This window comes from Oryctolagus cuniculus, chromosome 7 (assembly GCF_051225735.1).
Source record: "Oryctolagus cuniculus isolate XC-2025 breed Fujian yellow rabbit chromosome 7, ASM5122573v1, whole genome shotgun sequence".
Lineage (NCBI taxonomy): Eukaryota > Metazoa > Chordata > Mammalia > Lagomorpha > Leporidae > Oryctolagus > Oryctolagus cuniculus.
The window spans coordinates 82,705,113-82,727,761 of NC_142873.1; the positions used below are offsets into that span (position 1 = coordinate 82,705,113).

General features: G+C 40.2%; 1 protein-coding gene across 2 annotated transcripts in view; it reads left to right on the forward strand.

The window, feature by feature from the left end:
- The first annotated feature begins 11,541 nt into the window (after nt 1-11,541).
- The window catches only part of GTF2B (general transcription factor IIB), a 34,188-nt gene continuing 23,080 nt past the window's right edge, over nt 11,542-22,649 (forward strand). Inside the window, exons 1-2 of one of the 2 annotated variants that reach the window (XM_002715876.6) lie at nt 11,542-11,626; nt 16,038-16,144. In XM_002715876.6, the coding sequence (XP_002715922.1) occupies nt 11,610-11,626; nt 16,038-16,144 (124 nt within the window). In that variant the 5' untranslated portion in view covers nt 11,542-11,609. The remainder of the gene's footprint in view (nt 11,627-16,037; nt 16,145-22,649) is intronic. The other variant, XM_089337098.1, reaches the window with a different exon arrangement.

The window sequence follows — 22,649 nt, forward strand, 5'->3', positions numbered from 1 at the left end:
TCAATGTACAGCACACTAAGGACAAAGATCCTACATGAGGAGTAAGTGCACAGTGACTCCTGTTGTTGACTTAACAAATTGACACTCTTGTTTATGGCATCAGTAATCACCCTAGGCTCTTGTCATGAGCTGCCAAGGCTATGGAAGCCCCCTGAGTTCACTGACTCTGATCATATTTAGACAAGGCCATGGTCAAAGTGGAAGTTCTCTCCTCCCTTCAGAGAAAGGTACCTCCTTCCCAGGTACCCCACTCCTTGGAATTTACCCAAAGGAAATGAAATTGGCAAACAAACAAGCTGTCTGCACATTAATGTTTATTGCAGCTCAATTCACAATAGCTAAGACCTGGAACCAACCCAAATGCCCATCAACAGTAGACTGGATAAAGAAATTATGGGACATGTACTCTATAGAATACTATACAGCAGTCAAAAACAACGAAACCCAGTCATTTGCAACAAGATGGAGGAATTTGGAAAACATCATGCTGAGTGAATTGAGCCAGTCCCAAAGGGACAAATATCATATGTTCTCCCTGATCAGCGACTACTAACTGAGCACCAAGGGGGAAACTTGTTGAAATGAAATGGACACTATGAGAAACAGTGACTTGATCAGCTTTTGTCCTGACGGTTGATGTACAATGTAATACTTTATCCATTTTAGTATTTTTTTTTGTTCTAGTACCATTGGTTGAACTCTGTAATTAACACACAATTATTCTTAGGTGTTTAAATTTTAACTGAAAAGTGATCCCTGTTAGGAATTTGGAAAACATTATGCTGAGTGAAATAAGCCAATCCCAAAGGGACAAATACCACTTGTTCTCCTTGATAGGTGACAACTAACTGAGCACCAAAAAGGAAACCTGTTAAAGTGAAATGAACACTATGAGAAACGGTGACTTGATCAGCCCTCACCCTGACTGTTGATGAGCAACTTGATATGTTATCCCTCTTAGTATTTTTTTTGTTTGTTCTACTTAATACCTTTGGTTGAATACTGTAATCAATACAGAATTCTTCTCAAGTGCTGAAACTTAACTGAAAAGTGATCACTGTTAAATGTAAGAGTGGGAATAAGAGAGGGAAGAGATGTGCCATTCGGGACATGCTCAAGCTGACTTACCTCAAACGGTAGAGTTAGAAACATACCAGGGGATTCCAATTCAATCCCATCAAGGTGGCATGTACCAATGCCATCTCACTAGTCCCAGTGATCAATTTCTGTTCACAGTTGATCATAATGATAGGACTAAGAACCAAAGGGATCACATAAACAAAAATAGTGTCTGCAAATACTAGCTGATAGAATCAAAAAGGGAGAGAATGATCCAACATGGGAAGTGAGATACACAGCAGACCCATAGAATGGCAGATGTCCTAAACAGCACTCTGGCCTCAGAATCAGTCCTTAAGGCATGCGGATCCGGCTGAAAAGCCCATGAGACTATTTCAGGCATGGAAAGCCAAGACACTCTGGGGAAAAAAAAAAAAACCTAAATGAAAGATCTCTGCGAGTGAGATCCCAGTGGAAATAGTTGTTTTTAATCACTAAATTCTACATAACAGAAAACAAATATAACTGATCCCTCTTTTGCAAAAATAGACAGTAAGTGAAAGAGTACATTTGATAATCTATTGACATATTTAGAGTGGGCATTTGATGAAAATGCTATAAAATTAGTTTGCATGATCCAATAGGATATTAGAAAAATGAACACAAAAAATGGCATGGACTTTTATGTAGCATTCATATCACAGTTCTAAAAAAGATTGCAGTTACTTGAAAGAATAACAAAAACATAGTGAGGAGCAATAAGAGAGAGAAAGGGAGAGAGAGAATCTTTCATCTGCTGGTTCAGTCCCAAAAGGCCTGAAACATCCAAGGCTTATCAAGCCTAAATATGGGAATTCCATCCAGGTCTCTCTCCCATGTGGGTGGCAGGAACCAAAGCACCTGAGCCATCAGCTACTGCCTCCAAGGAGCATTGACAGGAAGGCTGGATTGAAGTGTGGCATAGCCAGGACTCAAGCCAGGCATTCTGATATGGGGTGCAGGTTTCCCAAGTGGTGGATTACCTCATTGTAATACCAGAAAGCCCAACCTATAGTACATCTCGATTCAAATGCCACAGAATAAGGTCATTAAAATCAGTGGAAACTGGCTAATCCATTGTGGGTTTTGTGGTTTTAATGGAAAAGTTACATTCAGGTTAACTTTGAGTTTGTTGTTGTTCTTTAGATTTATTTATTTACTTGAAAGGCAGAGTTACAGAGAGACAGAGAGACAGAGATCTTTTATTTGCTTGTTCACTCCCCAAATGGCCGCAACAGTGGAGGCTGGGCCAGGCCAAAGCCAGGAGCCAGGAGCTTCTTCTGAGTCTCCCACGTGGGTGTAGAGGACCAAGTCCTTGGGTCATCTTCCACTGCTTTCCTAGGCACATTAGCTGGGAGCCGGATCCAAAGTGGAGCAGCCAGGAATAGAACCAGTGCCCATATGTAGGTGGCGGCTTTACCTGCTATGCCACAGTGCTGGCTCTTGAGAGTTTCTTTAAACTTAAAAAAAAAAAAGTCTCCTGTGTAATTGCAGATGAATCAAAAATTTCTTCCATTAACTGTATTTGGAAGTTGCTTATTTCACTGTCATTTGAAGTACTCATCAAGACTCTTGGTTTAGTAGTGAGTACATGGTTAATGCAAAGATCATAATACTGATTTGGACACTTGTGATGTCTGAATATGAGACACTGCACAGATGACCCATTTAGACTAAGAATAATAAAAAACAGTGGATGGAAAATGCTGAACTTCAAAACATGGAACAGGATCCTTTCATCTTGTTAATATGCAAAAACCAAATCCTAAGCGAGTGAGGTCAGAAGATAGTGAAAATGAGCAGATGTAACAGAAAATTTAGTTGAAGGAAGGAAGTGATAAGAAGAAAAACATTTTTGTTTTTGTAGGCAAAGTTAGCTACAATGGAGACATCCTCTTGATAAAATATCACTAATTTACCTTACTTGCTTTGAAAAACAGTCCAAATGATACCTTGATACATTCTTTAATTCAGTTTAATTCAGTAGAATAAATCACCACAATATTTATTGGGTATCTCCTGTGTGCAAAGGAATTAGTTACAAAGATTGAAAAAAAATGAGGATGCTTCAGCACTTGGTGAACTCACAGTAATTTATTTTCAAGCATCTGGTATAAGAGAATCAGCTTTGTAAAGCATTGCTTAGAAAAGATACTCGGTATATGGATTGTTTTAATGTCTAAACTGCACTAAGACATAAGAGACTTGTGTATGCCATGTGCCCATTTTTCTCCTACTTTTAGCATTTATCTTACCTTCAGTTTTATATTGTAATAAATAATGTTGCAGTGGACATCTTCATGAGCATGACATCACATATTTTAGATTATTTCCTTACTCCAGTTCTCAGAAGTAGGATTACTGGCTCAAGAAGCTTTCGCAGCTAACTCATTTTTGGAGTCCTTCCAGATTGCTTTCTAAAAAAGCTGTATCAATTTATAATACCATGAGCAATGCATGACAGTGATGAGAGAAGCAGCTTAATATTCTCAACACATGGTCATACTTTAAAATTGAGCTTTAAGATTCAAATAATATAGGTTTATTTGAGAATAGGTACTCATTTTGCTAGGTCTGTACTATGTGATCTGCACGAAAGCAATAGAAATGTAATGGGAAATTTTGGCCTTTAAGGAAGTATCAGACAGCAGGGTCACATGATGGGAACATGTTCCCCCTTCTCCTTTTCCCCAGTTGCTCATCAGGGTGCTTGATTAACAGGACTCTAAAGGCAAAGTTTGTCTAGAAAAAAATATACATACTCGAAAGCATTTTTAGGAAATTATAGTCTCATCTATCATTTAATTTTCTCATTTTAAAAGGAGAAAAATATCATTTTTGTTAAAATATTAACTCAAGGCATATAATAAAATAACACTAAATAGTGCAACAAAACATTTGAAGTCACATACTTAATGCAAAATTATGTTTTTGGTTAAAACTAATTTAAAAAGCCACAAGCTGGAGCCGATGCTGTGGCAGAGGGGGTAAAGCTGCCACCTGCAGCGCTGGCATCCCATATGGACGAGGGTTCAAGACCCAGATGCTCCACTTCAGATCCAGCTCCCTGCTAATGTGCCTGGGAAGCAGCAAAAGATGGCCCAAGTGCTTGGGCCCCTGCACCTGCGTGGGAGACCTGGAAGAAACTCCTGGCTCCTGGCTTCCGACTCACCCACTTTTGGCTGTTGTGGCCATTTGGGAGTGAACCAGTGGGTTGAAGATCTCTTTGTATGTCTCTCTGTAACTTTACCTTTCAAACAAATAAATAAATCTTAAAAAAAAAAAAGTCTCAAGCTACTAATGTGAACCCTTTAGGGTTATTCTCTTTAGCTTTTATCAGAGTAATTTAAAAGTTTAAAATGAGCCGGTGCCATGGCTCAATAGGCTAATCCTCCACCTTGCGGCGCTGGCACCCCGGGTTCTAGTCCCGGTCGGGGTGCCGGATTCTTTCCCGGTTGCCCCTCTTCCAGGCCAGCTCTCTGCTGTGGCCAGGGAAGGCAGTGAAGGATGGCCCAAGTGCTTGGGCCCTGCACCCCATGGGAAATCAGGAGAAGCACCTGGCTCCTGCCTTCGGATCAGCGCGGTGTGCCGGCCGCAGCGCGCCAGCCGTAGCGGCCATTGGAGGGTGAACCAACAGCAAAAAGGAAGATCTTTCTCTCTGTCTCTCTCTCTCACTATCCACTCTGCCTGTCAAAAAAAGAAAAAAAAGTTTAAAATGAGCATTAATTAAAACATAAATTAATTTCTAGAAATCTTCCTTTCTGATTTTATAATGAGACAGCTGACAGTTAATATGTTTCTCTTTACCATTGTTAATATTTTAAGCCTATATGAAACCTCCCAGAGCTTGGAGAAGTTGCTGGCTTTTCCCAGTGAGAAGCTGGATTTATTCTCAAATGGAAGACATGCTGTACATAAATCAAAGTTTCAAATAAACCAATAAACAAACAAGTAGCACAGTTAAGTTCAGGATCATATGTGCAAGTACATTTAGCAATGGGATCTGAGCCAGGCACATTTCAGTTCAGGTAGCATATGATCTGAGAAACTCCAATGTCCTGCACAGACAACTGGCCAGAATATTTTAGATCACAGCTGCCCCATAACATCAAGCTCACATGCCTGCTGTGGGTACACTTCCTGTTCAGCACATTCCCTGATCTTAAAATCTGTAAATCTACATTTTTGTGTGTTGAATTGCATGCTGCATGGATTCCAGAGCCTATTTGCCAGGGTTCAAGTCCCAGCTTTGCCATTTACTAGCTGTGTGAGTGACATCAGCCTATTAAACATTCCATACTTCAAATGCATCTATGAGATGGAAGCAATAACAGTATCCAATTAGGGACCAGTGTTGTGGTACAGTGGGATTAAGCCACCACTTACTTGCAACACCAGTGACCCATTCCAGAATGCAGGTTTGAGTACTGGCTGCTCTGCTTCCTGTCCTGCTCCCTGCTAATGAGCCTGGAGGCAACAGAAGATGACCCAAGTCCTTGGGCCTCTGCCACCATGTAGGAGACTAGGATGGCATTCTTGGCTCCCAGCTTTGGTCTTGCCTAGACCTGGCTATTGCGACCATTTTGTGAGTGAAAGATGGAAAGAAATTCTCTCTCTCTCTCTCTCAGCTGTTGCTCTGTCTCTTGCTCTCTTTCTGTCACTCTGCCTTTCAAATTAATTAATTAATTCATCTTTTTTAAAAAGAAAACAAAACAGATATATTTAAAAAATTTAAAGACCTAATAATAATACTCAACTTATAGAGTTATTCAGAAGATTAAATGAGTACATATATGCAAAGCCTTAAAATAATACCTGGCACATAGTAAGAACTATATAAGGGATTGCTACTACTACTATTATCATTCTTATTAATTTTATTACTGTTTCTCTCTAAATTTAAATGAATTTATAGCTTTTATTAAGGAATCAGAAAGATAATGAACACTTCTACACATATAATCCATATTTCTCAGGTTATAGTAATTTGGGTGTAGGAATATAGTCTTGGAATAAAAGTTCCACAGTATACATACACAGAATAGAAATTTGAGAATTAGTCATTTTGGGGTTTGAATTCTACCTACAATACTAACTTACTGTGTGACTCTGAGAAATTGACCTAATCCACTCCTCTAAACCTTTAAGGAAAATCATACTTGTCTAAGACAACCAAGAAGCAGTAAGACAATGAACCTGACGTATCTGGCAGAGCACCTGATGTATAAGGACCTCAGACCTAACTCAAAGAACTCATCCAGTTATTGAATATCCTTAAAGGATCCTCTCTTCTCACTCCTGGGCTCCCTGCTACTAAGCTCCTGCCATAGATGGTCACAAGTGTGAGCAGTATATTTTCTTAAAGACTTAGTTATTAATGTTGCAAGAGTTATGAGGAGAGAGGGAAATACAGAGAGTGGGAGAGAGATCTTTCATATGCTGGCTCCTTTTCCAAATAGCCCTTAACAGCCAGAATCAGGCTGATGCCAGGAACCAGGAGCTTCATCTAGATCTCCACATGGATGGCAGGGACTCCAAGTACTTGAGCCATCATTTGCTGTTTCTCAGGTTCATTAACATGGATCTGGATTGGAAGCAGAATAGCCAGGACTCAGCGACATCCTGATGTGGGATGCAGATGTAGCAAGCAGTAGCTTAACCCATTGCACCCCAGTGCATTATTCTTAAAAATAGGAATGTGACTCTCCTAATTGCAACAATGAAACTCTGGAAACCTACAGTGCAACCCTACGTGAGAAATTTATGCTTCTTAGAACAAAAGAAATTAAAAAAAAAAGATGTATACATGCTAAAAAGATAATCCATCTTCCTGGATCTCCAGTTTGTATGATGCTCTACCAGTCCCTTTGCCTCTGTGCTCTACAGAGTAGGCATCCTCCTAATCCTGGGGAGGAACAAGTAGGAGAATGGGTGTTTCTGCATTGCAAGGGTGAAATGTGCCTTCCAGAGCTGCTTGCTGCTTCAACGTGTACACTGCCTCAGTTACTGCATGGCCTTACTCTTCTGTAAGAAGAGTGAGCCCACACAAGCAAGAAACAGGCTCAGGACAATGATCCCTGAAAATGCGGTGTAAGATATAATTGGTGATCCTGTCAGTATTAATTGCTACAGTAAAAAGTTTAGCAGTGAGTATTTGGCTTAGTGGCTAAGATGCCATTCAAGATGTCCTCATCCATATAAGAGGCCTGGGTCCGAGTCCCAGCTCCACTAACAATTCCAGCTTGTTGCTAATGCACCCTGGGAGCCAGAAAGTGATGACACAGTGGTTGGTTCTTTTCCACCCACATGGGAGACGAAGATTGACTTTGGCTTGGCCAGCTAGATGGAGATTCATTTGCTCTCTCGCTCTCTCACTCTCCCTTGCTCTCTCTCTCCACCTCTCCTTCACCCTCTCCCTGTCCTCTCTCTCTGTAACTCTGCACTTCAAATAAATAAATCTTTTTTTAAAAGTTAAAAGTCAATCTTTCTTTATTTATTTGAAAATCAGAATTGAAAGAGAAACAGAGAGAGGGAGAGAGATCTCTTCCACCCACTGGTTCACTCCCAAAATGGCTGCATTGACTGGGGTTGGGGCCAGGCCAAACCAAGGAGCTTCACCTGGGTCTCCCATGTGGGTGCAGGGGCCCAAGCACTTGGGCCATCTTCCCCTGCTTTCCCAGGCACATTAGCAGGAAACTGAATCAGAAATGGAACAATCGGGACTTGAACCATTGTCCATATGGGATGCCGGCACTGCAGGCAACTGTTTAATCAGTTATGCCACAATGCTGGCTCCCAAAGTCAATATATCTTTGAAACAAATGTGAAAAATCTTGATAATTGTTTAATTTGGATTATGTGCATTCTAGGAATTCATTATACTATTCTAATTTGAGGTTTTGAACACTTTCATAATGATAAAAAGTTTGAAATGTTTAAAAAAATCCTTCACATTTCTAGAAGTAATACATATGTTCCCATAGCAATGAGGCATAATATTCTTTAAAAAAAAAAAGAAAGAAAGAAAATAAAAGAGGGACCAGCACTTTGGTGTAGCAAGTAAAGCTGCCACCTGCAATGCCGGCATCCCATATGGGTGAAGGTTCGAGTCCCAGCTGCTCCACTTCCGATCCAGCTCTTTGCTATGTCCTGGGAAAAGCAGTGAAATACGGCCCGAGTGGGAGACCTGGAAGAAGCTCCTGGATCCTGGCTTCAGATTGGTGCAGCTCTGGCCATTGCAGCCAATTGGAGAGTGAACCAGTGGAATGGAAGACCTCTCTCTCTCTCTCTCTCTCTCTCTCCCCCTCTCCTCTTTGATAGAAAGATAGAGAGAGAGGTTTTCCGTCTGCTGGTTCACTCCCAAAATGACTGCAATGGCCAGGGCTGGGCAGATCAGGAACCAGGAGCTTCTTCTGGGTCTCCCACGTTGGTGCAGGGACCCAAGCACTTGGATCATCTTCTACTGCTTTCCCAGGCCATAGCAGAGAGCTGGATTGGAAGTGGAGCAGCCTGGACTTGATCTAGGGAGCTGGATTAGAAATGGAGCAGCTGGGACTCCAGTCTGTGCCCATATAAAATTCTGGTGCTGCAGGCAAATGCTTAACCTACTACGCCACAGCCTCAGCCCCAGGCATGTTCTATGCAGCACCTCCCATTTTCAAAGGATTCTAGTCAAATCCGATCATACATTTTCACCGTATCATCAGTTCTCAGAACAGTAAAATACATCTTATAACTTCCAAATATTTGTCAAAACTTGCTACTTTAGGAAGCTGCCATTTTCTCCAATATCACCATCCAAACACTTCGGTAGCAGACACTTCTATGTGAATATTGCCAAAAGTGGGACCATGAGATAAAGCCAAAGAACCTCCAAAACATTTTCACCTGAGTGAAAAAACCCAGACACAAAAGATGAACTGTCATATGATCCCATTTATATAAAAAGTCCAAAAAACGGCAGATCTCTAGAGACAGAAGGTGGATTAATGGCTCTTGTGGCTAGAAGAATTGCATTTATGGTACATGGGCATACTCAATCTTACTGGGAGAGCAGAATCATGCTAAAATTGGATTGTGTGGATGGTTGTACAACTGGGTAAAATTACTAAAAATCATTAAATCATAAACAGGTGAATTTATACATGTAATTATATTTCAATAAAGTGTTCTTGAAGATTTATTTTACTTGAAAGAGTGACAGGGAGAGAGGGAGAAACAGAGAGACAAAGAGATCTTCCATTTACTGTTTACTCTCCAAATGCCCACAATGCCTGGGACTGGGCCAGGCAGAAGGCAGAAACCAGGAGCTCCATCTGGTCTCCCATGTGAGTTTCAGGGGCCCAAGCCCTTGGACCATCTTCCACTACTTTCCATGGTGCATTCTCAGGGAGCTGGATCAGAAGCAGAGTAACTGGGACTCTAACCAGCACTCATGTGGAATGCTGGCATCACAGGCAGTGGCTCAACCTGCTACAGCACAACACCAGCCACAGTAAAGTTTTTTTAAAACAAGTAAATCTAGTTAAGTCACAAACTTTTCTTTACATATTAGGTATCCAAACATTTTTTCACTTTAGCACATTAAGTTGTGATTTCACAAAGCTGATACCAACTTTTCAAATAAGTTCTGAAGTTTAAAAATATGATAATTTAAATTAATAAATTATTTTGAATAATTAACATTCACTAATCATGTAACTTTACATTGATTATTAAAATAAAAATGGTGATACAAACTAAAAGTCTGGGTAAATGCTAGTCTAGGTCAGTGAGTCAGTCCTTGGTGATAAAATCTCGGTTTTGTGCAGTTGTATTTTAATCCCGGGATCACAAATAAAGGTAAAGGGGAATAACATTAATGAAATGCTTTATAAATGACTAATGCTATATTAACAAAAAGAAAAAGAGCAGCTTACATAGGCTGCCTGCTATTTTAGTAGGAATGAAACTTGTGGAAGGGTGTGATAGAGACACTGCAGGTGGGGAGCAGTGATGCAACCATTGCTCTGAAGCCCTCCTCTTGGGTTACCATTTCTCCAAGGGTTTGTTACTTCAGCAAATGTTACTGAATTTCTGCCTCCAGTCTACCAGGTGCCAGCTCCGTATTGGTAATCCTCGGGAATTGTTCCCTTGCCCTTTGCTCTTCTTCCCTCAAGCCAAGAAACTCTCATAGAGAAAACTCACTACTAAGTATCCCCTAGGCCTTTCCCTGATTGAAGTGGGAAGTCATTTTGAAACTTTCCCAAATATTAAGGGGGGGGGGGGGACACAAGCATACAAATTTTTAAATTCCAGAATGGAAGACAAAAAAAATGCTCCCCTATTCCCACCCATATTTCGGTTTCTAAATTCCTGCCTCTCACACTTACTCTTCCCAAGAGTAAGTTTTCCCAAGAAAATGGAGTTAAAAGATTTATTTTGTTGGAAAAAATTGAAATTCATGCATAGTTTTTTCATCATATGCATTTTCAAGAACTTTTAAAAATCCTTTGTATGCATGGATTTCAAAATTCTATAAATCCCATTATCCATGAACTTTTTTGAAATCCTCTTGTATCTTCCACATTAAAAAAAAAAAAAAGGTGTGGTCAGCGGAGTTTAAGGCCCATTTTCTCAAAACAAAGCAGTTACTATATCCTCATCCTCACAGAAACAAGGAATCACCCTTTCTCTTCCAACCCCTACATTGTCAAGGGTGGCTTGCTTTCAGCAAAGTGGTGGTGTTTTTGTTATTATTTGACCTTAATTTGGCTAATGAATACATCAAGGGACTTCTTGTGGCATCTAGGCGTTCTGCCAAGTTGTCTAAACTTAGCTATCAGCCAAATTTCCAAAGGCCATGAATAAAAGCCGTCAGGGCAGGGCCCATAGCTTCGTGCCTCCGGAGCACACAGTGCTGTCACATGGTTTTGTTTCATCTCCTGCCAATTCTGGAAGGGTATGCGAGGCAGATCCTAATACCCCCTGAGAAGACTCGGCGGCGTGGTGGCCGATGGCAGAGCCTGAATTGACATCCGCTTCGGATGACCTGAGTGAATCGCTCTCTTTATCCCAAATTCCTTAGTAATAGAGAACCACCCCTCGTGGCAAGTGAGAACCGCGTTTACACAGGGATAAATGACAGGGAAAAGGGAGGGAGAGAGGCTGGGGTCAGCCCTCAGGGATGTGGGCTTTGCCCCCTCCACGAAGCCAGCGTTTTCTTCGCGCTTTAACTCGGTCAAATTGAAAAGGAGCCCGTTTGCAGGGTTCCCTTGAGACCTTCCCCGGGTAATTTCACAGACTCACCGACCCACCTAGTAAACAACAGACGACATAAGAAAATGCAAAGCGTACGACACACAGGGACTCATTGTTCTTGGCCCTTCTCCCGACCCGTAGCCGCACCCTGTTACGACTGCGTGGCTGACTCGCCTATAAAAGCCCGTCTCGGGGCGTCTCGCCGCCACAGGCTCTTCCTGTTTCTGGCGTAGCAGTCGTCGCTCGGTGGTGGAACCGCAGCGGCCGTGAAGATGGCGTCCACAAGCCGGTTAGTAGGTCCCGCCGAGCGCGGCCAGCGAGCGCCGCGGATTCTGGGCGGCCGGCGGGGGCGGTCGCGTCTGACGAAGCGCCGGGAGGTATCGGGGAGCGGCGGCGGGGGCTGGCAGGCTGCCCCGGACAATGGCACTTCCATGCGGCAGGACTGTCAGGGCTGTCGCGGGGGTACCGAGCCGTCGACGTTACCGCCCGAGCGCCCTGGGTCATCTCTAACCCCAGATTCCATCCTGCGCGGGCCCCTGTATCCCCAGCCCCTTGTCCTCGCGTCTTGGGCGAAGATATCAGCCGTCTTTTTCCCTTGTTAATTTTTTCTACGCTTGTTTTTCCAATCCACGGCCCAACTGGCCTTAGAGTCCTCAGTCCCCCCCCCCCTTTTTTTTCTTTCAAAGAGCGGGAAACGTTTATCCTAGGCCCATATTGATCTGACAGCTAAAAAGTTGGAAACGTCAGCGCTGGTAAGCCGAAAGGAAACTGATTACCATCCCCGCGGCCCTCCCAGGGGAAGCCAGGAGAGGCTAGGGCTCATCCCAAGACTTGATTAGCCCCCTTGCTGAAGGATTGCGCTGCGAATGTTTTCGTCTGTATAATCCTGAAGAAAGTCTTGCCTGCAGAAAAAAAATTACCTAGATATACTGAGCTACTCTGTCATATATTTTGAAAACGTACTCATCTACAGGAAATGCATGCAGTGCCCTCCGAGGCAGCCTTTAATCATGTGACCTGAAAAACGCTTACAGACCCTAATTATGTCTCTCATTGCTGTTAGGGCAGATACTAGTGTTTTTGCGTGAGTGTAAACTGAGTCATGGCCATGTTGACTTTTTCAAGGTTAGTGAGAGAGTGTAGTCTAAGACTCCTGTTTCCTGTTATATCACATGATCGGCCTATAGTTAATGCACTGTATTAAACATAGCAGATTAAGTTCTAAGCTTCTAGAGGCAACTGTGGCGGTTTTCTGAACCCATTATCATGTGCGGGGTGGATGCATTTCATCAGGGAACGCCATTGATCATAAAGTAAGCTAGGAAGGTCCAGGATAGACTCACCGTATTCTGGTAATAACATCAACGAAAAATGGGGGGGAGCAGTTTTTGCTAATGTCTGGAAATAACTCTTACTGCCCGTGACACCCTTGTTTATTGACTATAGTTCTGTGATTGAATGCTCAATCATAGTGTCTGGGTGTGGTTCTGTCAGGTAAGGCTTCCTTACAGATAAATGGAAAACTTCAGCTTCGCTAAATGAGGCTTACGTTCTCTCGTGAGTTATTTGGGAGGTAGCTATATCTGTGCACAGCGTTTGCATATACTGGAACAGGAAATTTTATCCGTAAAAAGCTAATGGTACACATAAAATAAAGTCACTGAATAGATTGTTTACACAAAGAATACACCAAACTTGAAATACAGATTTTTTTTTTTCAGGCATATCCATCTCCTAAATTTACGTGTCATTGTGGTTCATCCATCTTTCAAGGTTTTCTACCTAGTGAAACAAAGTAAATGTTAGTGTTTCTACTTTTAGCCTCCCCCCCACACACACACAATGATTTACAGGCAGTAAAAATTGGTGTTCTCAACAGAGAAGAGCATGAATGTTCTGAGTTGAAAGTCTAAGCTCCACCACTTATCTTGTGACTTCAGGCAAGTCATAATCTTTAAAATGGTGATAATGCCTATTTTGTGGGATTGTAGAAAAGGTTGATGATATTCAGTGTATAGCACTAGGCAATTGATAGCCATAAAATGAGATTTGTGATTATATGGTGCCTTAGGTAGTCTAAACTGTTTTAACATCATTGGTGGTAGTTCTTTCCCTTGCTTCCGTATTTCTCTTTACTTCCTCCCCCACCACTGGGTTTTCCTCTTGTATGTTTTGTGTGATTACTGTAGTGTGATTTCATTTCACTTTAGCTGGGTGACACAGTACAAAAGCAAAATACCAGACTAGACAGTGAAAAGTAGTCTTGTTTTCTCCTAGCTCCCAGCATCTAATTCTCCCCAGAGCAACCATTGTTTTGTTTTGGTGTTTTCTTGGTGATTATGTTTTAACAAACATGCATGCAGTTTTGATCTCTTTTCACCCCAAAATGTAGCTGATGTAAACTGCTTTCACCTTACCTTTTGCCTGTTTTATGAACTTAGCATACAAAGTTCAAGTACACAACTCAGCTACAAAGTGAGGACATAGGCATAGCCACCACCCAGGTCAAGAAATCAAATAGTCCCAATGCACTAGCTAAGACAGTAACAAAGTCTCCTTTGTGTCCTTGGTCAGTGCCATGTCCCCAAGAAAGCCACATCCTGACTTCTACCTCCGTAGATTTGTTTCGCCCTTTTAAAGTTTATGAAAATGGCACAAGTATTCTGCTGTCTAGTTTCTTGGTCAGATTTTGAGATTCATCCATGTTATTGCATGTTAAGTAGCTCAGGCATTTTTAGTGTTGAATAGACTCTATCTTCACTTAACATGTCTTTGAGGTTCCATGTCATTTATACAATACTTTAAGGTTTTCTGTATAGTTTTTAATAGCACGGAAATCTTATGTCAATCCTTTAGATACTGTGTTCCATATGTCATCCTGTACTGCTGATTTGTACTTATTCTAGTGCTTCAACGTAGTTTTTTTTTTAAATAATTTATGCCAACTGCTTAATTTTGTCACATTTTATTGAAATGTTAAGGAATCTATTTAATAGGCTGAATTTAAGCTATATCTGGCCCCATTTTCCTAGTTAGAAAATACAATACCTGTTCTGGTTAATTTGACTATATAAATTTGGGAGATACGGATTTTTTTTTTTTTTTTTTTTTTTTTTAGTTTTCTAATAGATATCACCTTCCAAGTTGAGAGTGAACATCCTGAATTATATTTTAAGTACAAGAAGAATGTTTATCCATAGCCATAAATATCCTATTTATACACTATAAGAATATTGATTTTAGTCTTTTAGGTGTATTTTTGTGATAGCTATAACAAATATTTTCTGTATTACTTTTTTTAAATGTGTTCTTTTCAATAATAGAGAATCTGTGGTTGTGAGTTTGTACCACCTGAAATAATGATTAACTCTGTTAAAAATGGTTGTTGCTTTTAAATTTGATTCTATCAAGTGATTTCAGGTTAATATGTCTTCCCCAAACTGATGTATTGTTTTTTGTTTGTTTGTTTTAAGATTTTATTTATTTGAAAGGCAGAGTTAGAGATCTTCCACCCAATAGTTCAGTCCCCAGATACCTGCAACAGCCAGATCTGGGCCAGACCAAAGTGAGGAGCTTCATCCAAGTCTCCCATGTTAGTGTAGGGGCCCAAACACTTGGGTCATCTGCTGCTTTTCCCAGGCACATTGGCAGGGAACTGGATCGGAAGTGAAAACAGCCAGGACATGATCTGGCACCCATTTTGGATGCCAGTGTTGCAGGCAGCAGCTTAACCTGCTGTGCCACAACACCAGGCCCTGCTTTATTGTTTAAGGCAAGATAATTGAGCAAACTATTAATATGGAAAATTAATTAAAAATCAGCTTTTGAAACTGTTTCCTGAATGAGTGCTAAAAAATTCAGTTCTAAACTAAATGAAATCAGCAGGTGTTAAGTTCTGAAGAGCCATATCTACTCTCCACTTACATACTTGTTTCAATGTACTATTCTGAAACTAATAAAACTAACAAGTAGGAAAATACAGACTTGAAACTTACTCTCTGACCAAAGAAATAAATTAGAAAGGGTATAAATCAAATGGCTCCATTTAAGTGCCACAGGCTGTGATATTATCTAGTCATTACTTATCAAGATTTTTAAAAATCTTAGTAGCCTATATGTTAAGAGAGAAAAACACTTGTTATCTGTTTCAAGTTTTGAAAACCTTCCATATCTACAAACCAGTAACTGTTAAAAAAAATTCTAGTCAGGGCAGGCACTTAGCATAGTGGTTAAGATGCCTGTGACTCAGATCCATGTTGGAGCACCTAGGTTTAATACTTGGCCCTAGCTCCTGACTCCAGCTTGCTATTATTGCAGACTCTGAGAGGCAGCAATGATTACTCAGTTACTGAGTTCCTGCCACCCACATGGGAGAACTGAATTCAGTTCCTAGCTCCCAGCTTCAGCCTAGCCATTGTGGGCTTTTGGGGAGTGAACTAGCGATGGAAACTCTTTGTCCTTCTGCCTCTAAAGTAAATTTTTTTGAAAATACATTTTTAATGAATAAAAAATAGTAATGATTCCAATGAGTGTACTGTTAATTACTAGCTAGAATTTAAATTAACTGAGATGTTTACTTTGAAAAATTGGGTAAAATGTATTATAAATATACAATATTAGAAAAGTGTTCAAACCTCTCCTTTTATTTAGTATTTTGTTACATGTTTGGAAGATACAAATTATATATATTTTTTATTTAGTTTGGATGCTCTTCCAAGAGTCACTTGTCCAAACCATCCAGATGCAATTTTAGTGGAGGACTACAGAGCTGGTGATATGATCTGTCCTGAATGTGGCCTGGTTGTAGGTGAGTAGTTATTATGGTTTTAATGTAAATTGCTGTTTATGGTACTTTGCTGTTCTTTTTTTCCTCAACTGTTTTTCAGTGAAGAACTTTAGATTTTTCTCCACCTACAAGTAATTTCATATTGTAAAACAAACAAAAAATTAGGAAACAGAAATAAGAGTAAAATCATCTGGAGATACCAGGTTTTATTATATATCCAACGCATGCTTTATAATGGGAGCTGATCAAAAAGTAACAAAAGGCCCATAATAATTTCCTGAATCCTTAATTAAGTATTTGATAGGGGGTGTGGGGAGAAAGGGATGCCACTTACACAAATCAAATAATGAATACATAAAGTATGTTTTAATTCCATTTTCTGTGAACTTTTACAAAGTTTTTATTTATTTATGAAGTAGCAAAATGGAGCTTGCATCTGCTGACTTACTCCCCAGATGTCAGCAGTGGCTGGGGCTGGAGCTGGGAGCTCAGTCCAGGTTTCCAGTGTGGGTGGCAGGAACCTAACTGTTTGAGTCATCATCACCTGCTGCCTCCCAGGGCGCACACTTTCAGGAAGCTGGAATTGGGAGCAGAGCTGGGACAGGAATCCAGGCACTCCAGCATTGGATGTGGACATCCTAACCAGTATCTTCACTGCTAGGCTAAATGCTGGTCCTTCCATAGACTTTTTGAAGTACTCTCATATATCTGTCTTGAGTCTTGTGCAGGGCCCTCCTGTCAACAATTTGTTATAACTTTAAAATAAAATCATTTACTTAAGAATATCTGCTATAAAACTGTTGCTGTCCAAAAATAACACTTATTAAAATTTTACTTTTATTACTACTTCTCACTAATCTAGTATGCAGCAGAACTTTAAAAATAGGGTTTGTTCAGAAATTATTGTTACAGTGAAGTTCCAGCAGCACTTCAGAATGGGTGTGATACTTAGTAATTTGAATTTCTTAAGAATGGAAATGTTAATAGGATTGCAGGGAGTGTAGCAGAAACATTCTTATTGGTGTACTGTGAAATTGTTTTACTGAGAGGTTATTTGTCATATTCATTCCAGAGGACCACTTGCCTCAGAGCTACAGTGAAAGTTTTAAAACAGAGTTGCTAATAGGAATTGAGTTCCACTTGCCATTGTAATCTTCTCAATAAGCAATAATAATAGCTAGTACATTTACTGTATCTCTGTATACTAGTCATTATTCTAAGTGATCAGTATATTCACACAGTTTATCCTAACAATAAACCTGGGAGGTGAGTACTAACATAATCTTTACTTTAAAATGGAGAAACTGAGGCTTAGGTGGTCTGGTAGTCTGGCTGCATTATTTCATGGGAGCTGGATCGCTATCCTGCATTATCTTTCATAATAAAATGATTTCAGAGATAGATGTTTGGTGCAGCAGATAAGACACTGCCTGGGACTCTAGCCTCCCATTTTAGAGTGCCTGGGTTCAAGTCCCCACTTTCTCCCATTCAGGTTTCTGCTAATGTACACCGTGGGAGGATGCAGGTGATAGCTCAAGTACTTGGGTCTCCTACCACTCATGTTGAAAGTTCAAATGGAATTCCAGGCTCCTGATTTCGGCCTGGCCCAGCCCCACCTGTTGCAGGCTTTGTAGGAGAGAACCAACAAATAGAACAACTCTCTATGTCACTGTGCCTTTCAAATAAAATAAATATGGAAATAAAACCTTAAAAAATTATTTTCAGAGCAGCTGTTTGGCCTAGCCATTGAGATGTCTGCATCCAGTATTGGAGTGTGTGGATTCAAGTTCTTCCTTTGGCTGCTAACTCCAACAGATTCTAACAGGCAGCAGATGATGGCTTAAAGTCTTGAGTCCCTATGTGGGACTCTTAAGAGAACTGAATTTACCTTTGACCTGGCCCAGCCCTGGCTGTTGTGTGCATTTGTGAAGTGAACTGTGCGTAAGAAGCCCTATATCTCAATTTAAAAAAAAACTTTAAATAGATTTCAATCTAAAGTAGGCAAACTACTTATCCAATGCTTGTTTTCATATAGTCTGCGTGCTAAAAATTGCTTTTACATTTTTAAATGGTTGAAAAAAATTAAAAGAACAATACTTTGTGACACATAAAAGCAATATGAAATTCATATTGCAGTATCCATGAATAAAAATTTATTAGAACCCAGCCACACACACTTGTTTACATAATATTTTTGAGTGCTTTCACATTTGAACAGCAGTTTAGTAGTTGCAATAGAAACCAGATGTGGTGCTCTTATCACTTGATTTGGCTGCTCAGTGGGCTACAAAAAGTGAAATTGAATTCCAGTGCTTTTAAGGCATAGTGGAGTGTGAATTATTGTGGTACTGCATTAGATGAAATTTTTTGTTTATTATGCAGTGATACTGTAGCTGTGCTAAAAGGATAAAATAAACATAAGCATCACAATATTCTAACAAAGCAGCCATCAGAAAAACAGTGTAAGATAAAATATTTAATCATAGCAAAATTTCTTTGCAAAAATATAAGAATAGGGGCTGGCGTCGTGGTTCACTTGGTTAATTCTCTGCCTGCAGCGCCAGCATCCCTTATGGACACCGGTTCTAGTCCCGGTTGCTCCTCTTCCAGTCCAGCTCTCTGCTGTGGCACAGGAAGGCAGTGGAGGATGGCCCAAGTGCTTGGGCCCCTGTACCCGCGTGGGAGACCAGGAGGAAACACCTGGCTCCTGGCTTCAGATCGGTGTAGTTCTGGCCGTAGCTGCCACTTGAGGGGTGAACCAATGGAAGGAAGACCTTTCTCTCTCTCTCTCTCTCTTTCTCTCTCTCTAACTCTATTAAAAAAAAAAAAAAAGAATAAAAATGAGACTGCAATTGAAGTAAAAGTCTTTGAGTGGCTTACTTGTAGATCAAGCAAGGAAAGATATTTACCAATGATGAGTTGATTAATTTGTGTTTGATTGCAGCAGCTAAATAAATGTGTCCAGAGAAAATAAATTTGTTCAAAACTTTTAGCTTCTTTTCAAGTTATTTTGAGAGTTGAGAACATTGGTGGCAACATCAGTAGTCAATTAAAAATCAAGCCAGATTTAAATATTTTTTCTTGATACTTAATGACTAGACATGTTATTGATATTGCTCAGTTATTTGTTCAACAAGACAGTGCAGAGTTTGTAGTGACAGAATTAGCTTCAGTGAGTTTTCTGCATGTAACAACTGGCAGAAAATATTTCCAAAGGAGTTATGGAAATACTAATTGAGGACAGCAAGTGGAATCTGCTAAGATTTCTTATAACCAATGGTGGTAAAAAAATGTGTGTGCTGCAGAAGACCGACTTGACAAATTTACAAATATTGTGAGTATCTAAGATGTTTAAAGCCAGTTAGGGTTATTCATCATATTATTCCTTAGGAGGTACATTGTAGGAAAAATTTTAATCTCTTAGTTATTATTGAACCAGTAGTGTCAACAGTGAACTTCTTCACTCTTTGGGTTGGGTACTTAATCATCATCAGTTCTATGAATTAACTGTTAGAAATAGAAGCTAAGTATCCTGCCTTGTCCTGTCACGCAGTAATTTGCTGACTTAGCACTGGAAAAGTTTTATTGAGATTTCTTGAGCTTAGGGCCAAGGATGAAATCTCTCTAATCAGTAATGCCTTCATCTACTGCTATTGTATATTCAGTAGTTTTGGAAATTAGCTTTTGCTGCAGACTTGCTATTATTTCTTAATGAATTTAAATTAGAATTGCAAGGCAAAACAGCACTTTTATGCAAATCATATATTGCAGCAAAATCAGTTTGACAAAAGCTAACAATTTCAATCACAAGTAATGTCAAATTGCTTTTATGTGCTTAATACATATTCTTTTTTTTTTTTTTATTGGAAAGGCAGACAGAGTTTTAGAAACAGATTTTCCATCTGCTAGTTCTCTCCCCAAATCCACATAATAGCCAGGGCTGGGCTGGGCTGAAGCCAGAGCCAGAAACTCAGTCTAGGTCTCACCCATGGGTGGCAGAGACTCAAGTACTTGAGCTATCACCTGCTGCCTCTCAGGATGTGCATTACCAAGAAGCTGGAATAGGAAGCAGAGCTGGATCTCTAACCCAGGTACTCCTGTATGGGATGTCAGGATCCCAAGGTTAAGCCATCTTAATTCTGGACCCAATGCCTCCTTTTATATACTTCATGTAAGTGTATACTTGTATACTTCCATGCTGTCAGAAGTTAAACCAAAGGGGCTGGTGTTGTGTAGTGGTTAAAGCAGCCACCCACATTGCAAGCATCCCATATGGGCACCAGTCCAAGTCCTAGCTGCTCCACTTCCAATCCAGCCCTGCTAATTGCCTGGGAAAAGCAGCAGAAAATGGCCCAAGTGCCTGGACTCCTGCTATCCACATAGGAGGTCTGAAAGAAGCTCCTGGTCAGCCTGGCCCAGCTCTGACCATTGCAGCCATCTGGGGAGTGAAACAGTGGATGGAATATCTGTCTCACTCTGTTTGTAACTCTGGCTTTCAAATAAATAAGTAAACCTTAAACAAAAAATGTTGAAACGAGATTTTCATTACTATACAGCAGCTATTATTTGCCAAGATCAAACTTACAGTAATGTTTTTCAGGCTTGGATGCAAATGCAAAGAAAATTTTCAGATTTTAAAATCCATTTTACTATGCAATTAAGGAGCTTCTACCAACCTTCAGTTGAAAATTATTAATCTGCAGTATAACAACATGTTAAACAGCAAATATCAGGGGTAAACCTTTTAGCCTAGTGGTTTACATACCCACATCCCACACAGAGTACCTGGGGGCAATCTGGCTCCAGTTCTTTTGTTTTGTTTTTAGATTTATTTATTTATTTGAAAGGCAGAGTTAGAGAGAGAGAGAGAGAGAGATCTTCCATCCACAGATTCACTTCCAAAATGGCCACAACAGCCAGGATTGGGCCAGGCTGAAGCCAGGAGCCAGAAACTCTGTCCATGCCTCCCAACATGTGTGATGGGCTCAAGCACTTGCTTCCCTAGGCACATTAGCAGGAAGCTGGATCAGAAGTGGGGCATCAAGGGCTCAAACTGGCACTCATGTAGGATGCTGATGTTGCAAGAAATGGTTTAATTTGCCAAGCCACAGTGCCAGCCCTGGCTCCAACTTTCTGCTAATACAGATCCTGGGAGGCAGAGATGATGGCTCAAGTAATTGGGTTTCTGCTACCCATAAGGGAGACCCGAATTGAGTTCCAGCTCCAGGCTTCTGCCTAGATGCTGTGGACATTTGGGGAGAGAACCAATAGATAGGAGTTCTATTTGTCTTTATCTGCCTTTCAGATAAATAAATTTTTTCAAAGGTAAATATCAGGAGAAGAATGTAGTAAAATTATATTATACCTCCCAAACAATAAATATGCTCAATTAAGATCACGTGCTTAGGGATTAGTATCAGTATTTGGTAGTATTTAAAGACACATGAAAATGAAATATGTAAAATATTATAACATCATTGGCAGGTAAACATTAATTGATTTTGATGATAGGAAACAGCAACTTTGAATTCTAGTTAAGTGACTTGTTATCCCCAAAAAAGAATTCCTTTTCCCTCATTAGTATATGTACACTGTAGTAAATTATACGGTTGTCTTATTTGTAACTTTATCAATCAGTGGATTTATAGAAAGAGGACAGATTTCATGTATTTCATAGATAGTTCTAATTTGATAATCATGCTTCTCTCAATCCTCCCTCCTTCCTTTCTTGCAGAATGTCTGTGGCCATTTAGAAAGAAGTAGAGCAAAAAATACTCCATTATATTTTTAGCCCTTCATCAACCTTACTTCCACTTTAACCAACAAGACTGTTGGGTCAGATTTATCAGCTAAAGATGGATGTTGTTCATGATGTTTCTTGTGCTTAAACTCTCTAATTTTTACTCACATTGTTCTGCTGTGTCATACTAAAGGAAGTTCATTTTCTTTCACTTTTGCTCGATTAAACTTACCAGTCCTGAACATCAACATCAGGACCACTGTATTTTTCTCACCTAAAGTTATTAGGTTAAATTTAAAAGTCTAAACAATATTAAATAGAAATTCTTAAGACTTCTTTTCTATAATATATAGCAGTTTTTCTTTGTGCTGTTGTTTTCCTGACAAAATAGAACTAGTGCTTATTTAAAACCATAGAGTAAGGGTGAGCATTTTGGCATAGCACATTAAGCCACAACGTGGGATGCCAGCATCCATATAGGAGAGTAGGTTTGAATCCCAACTACTCCACTTCTAATCCAGCTTCCTGCCAATGTGATGGGAAAGCAGCTGATGATGACCCAAGTACTTAGGTCTCTGCCACCCATCCAGGACATCTGCATGGAGTTCCAGATTCCTGATTTCAGCCCAGCCTAGCTCTGGCTGTTGCAGCCATTTGGGGCATAAAGCAGCAGATGGAAGATCTCTCTCTATCTGTCTCTGTCTCTCCCTCTCTCTGTTACTCTGCCTTTCAAATAAATAAAACCTTACAAAAGCATATACAATAGACTTATTCATAACATTTATG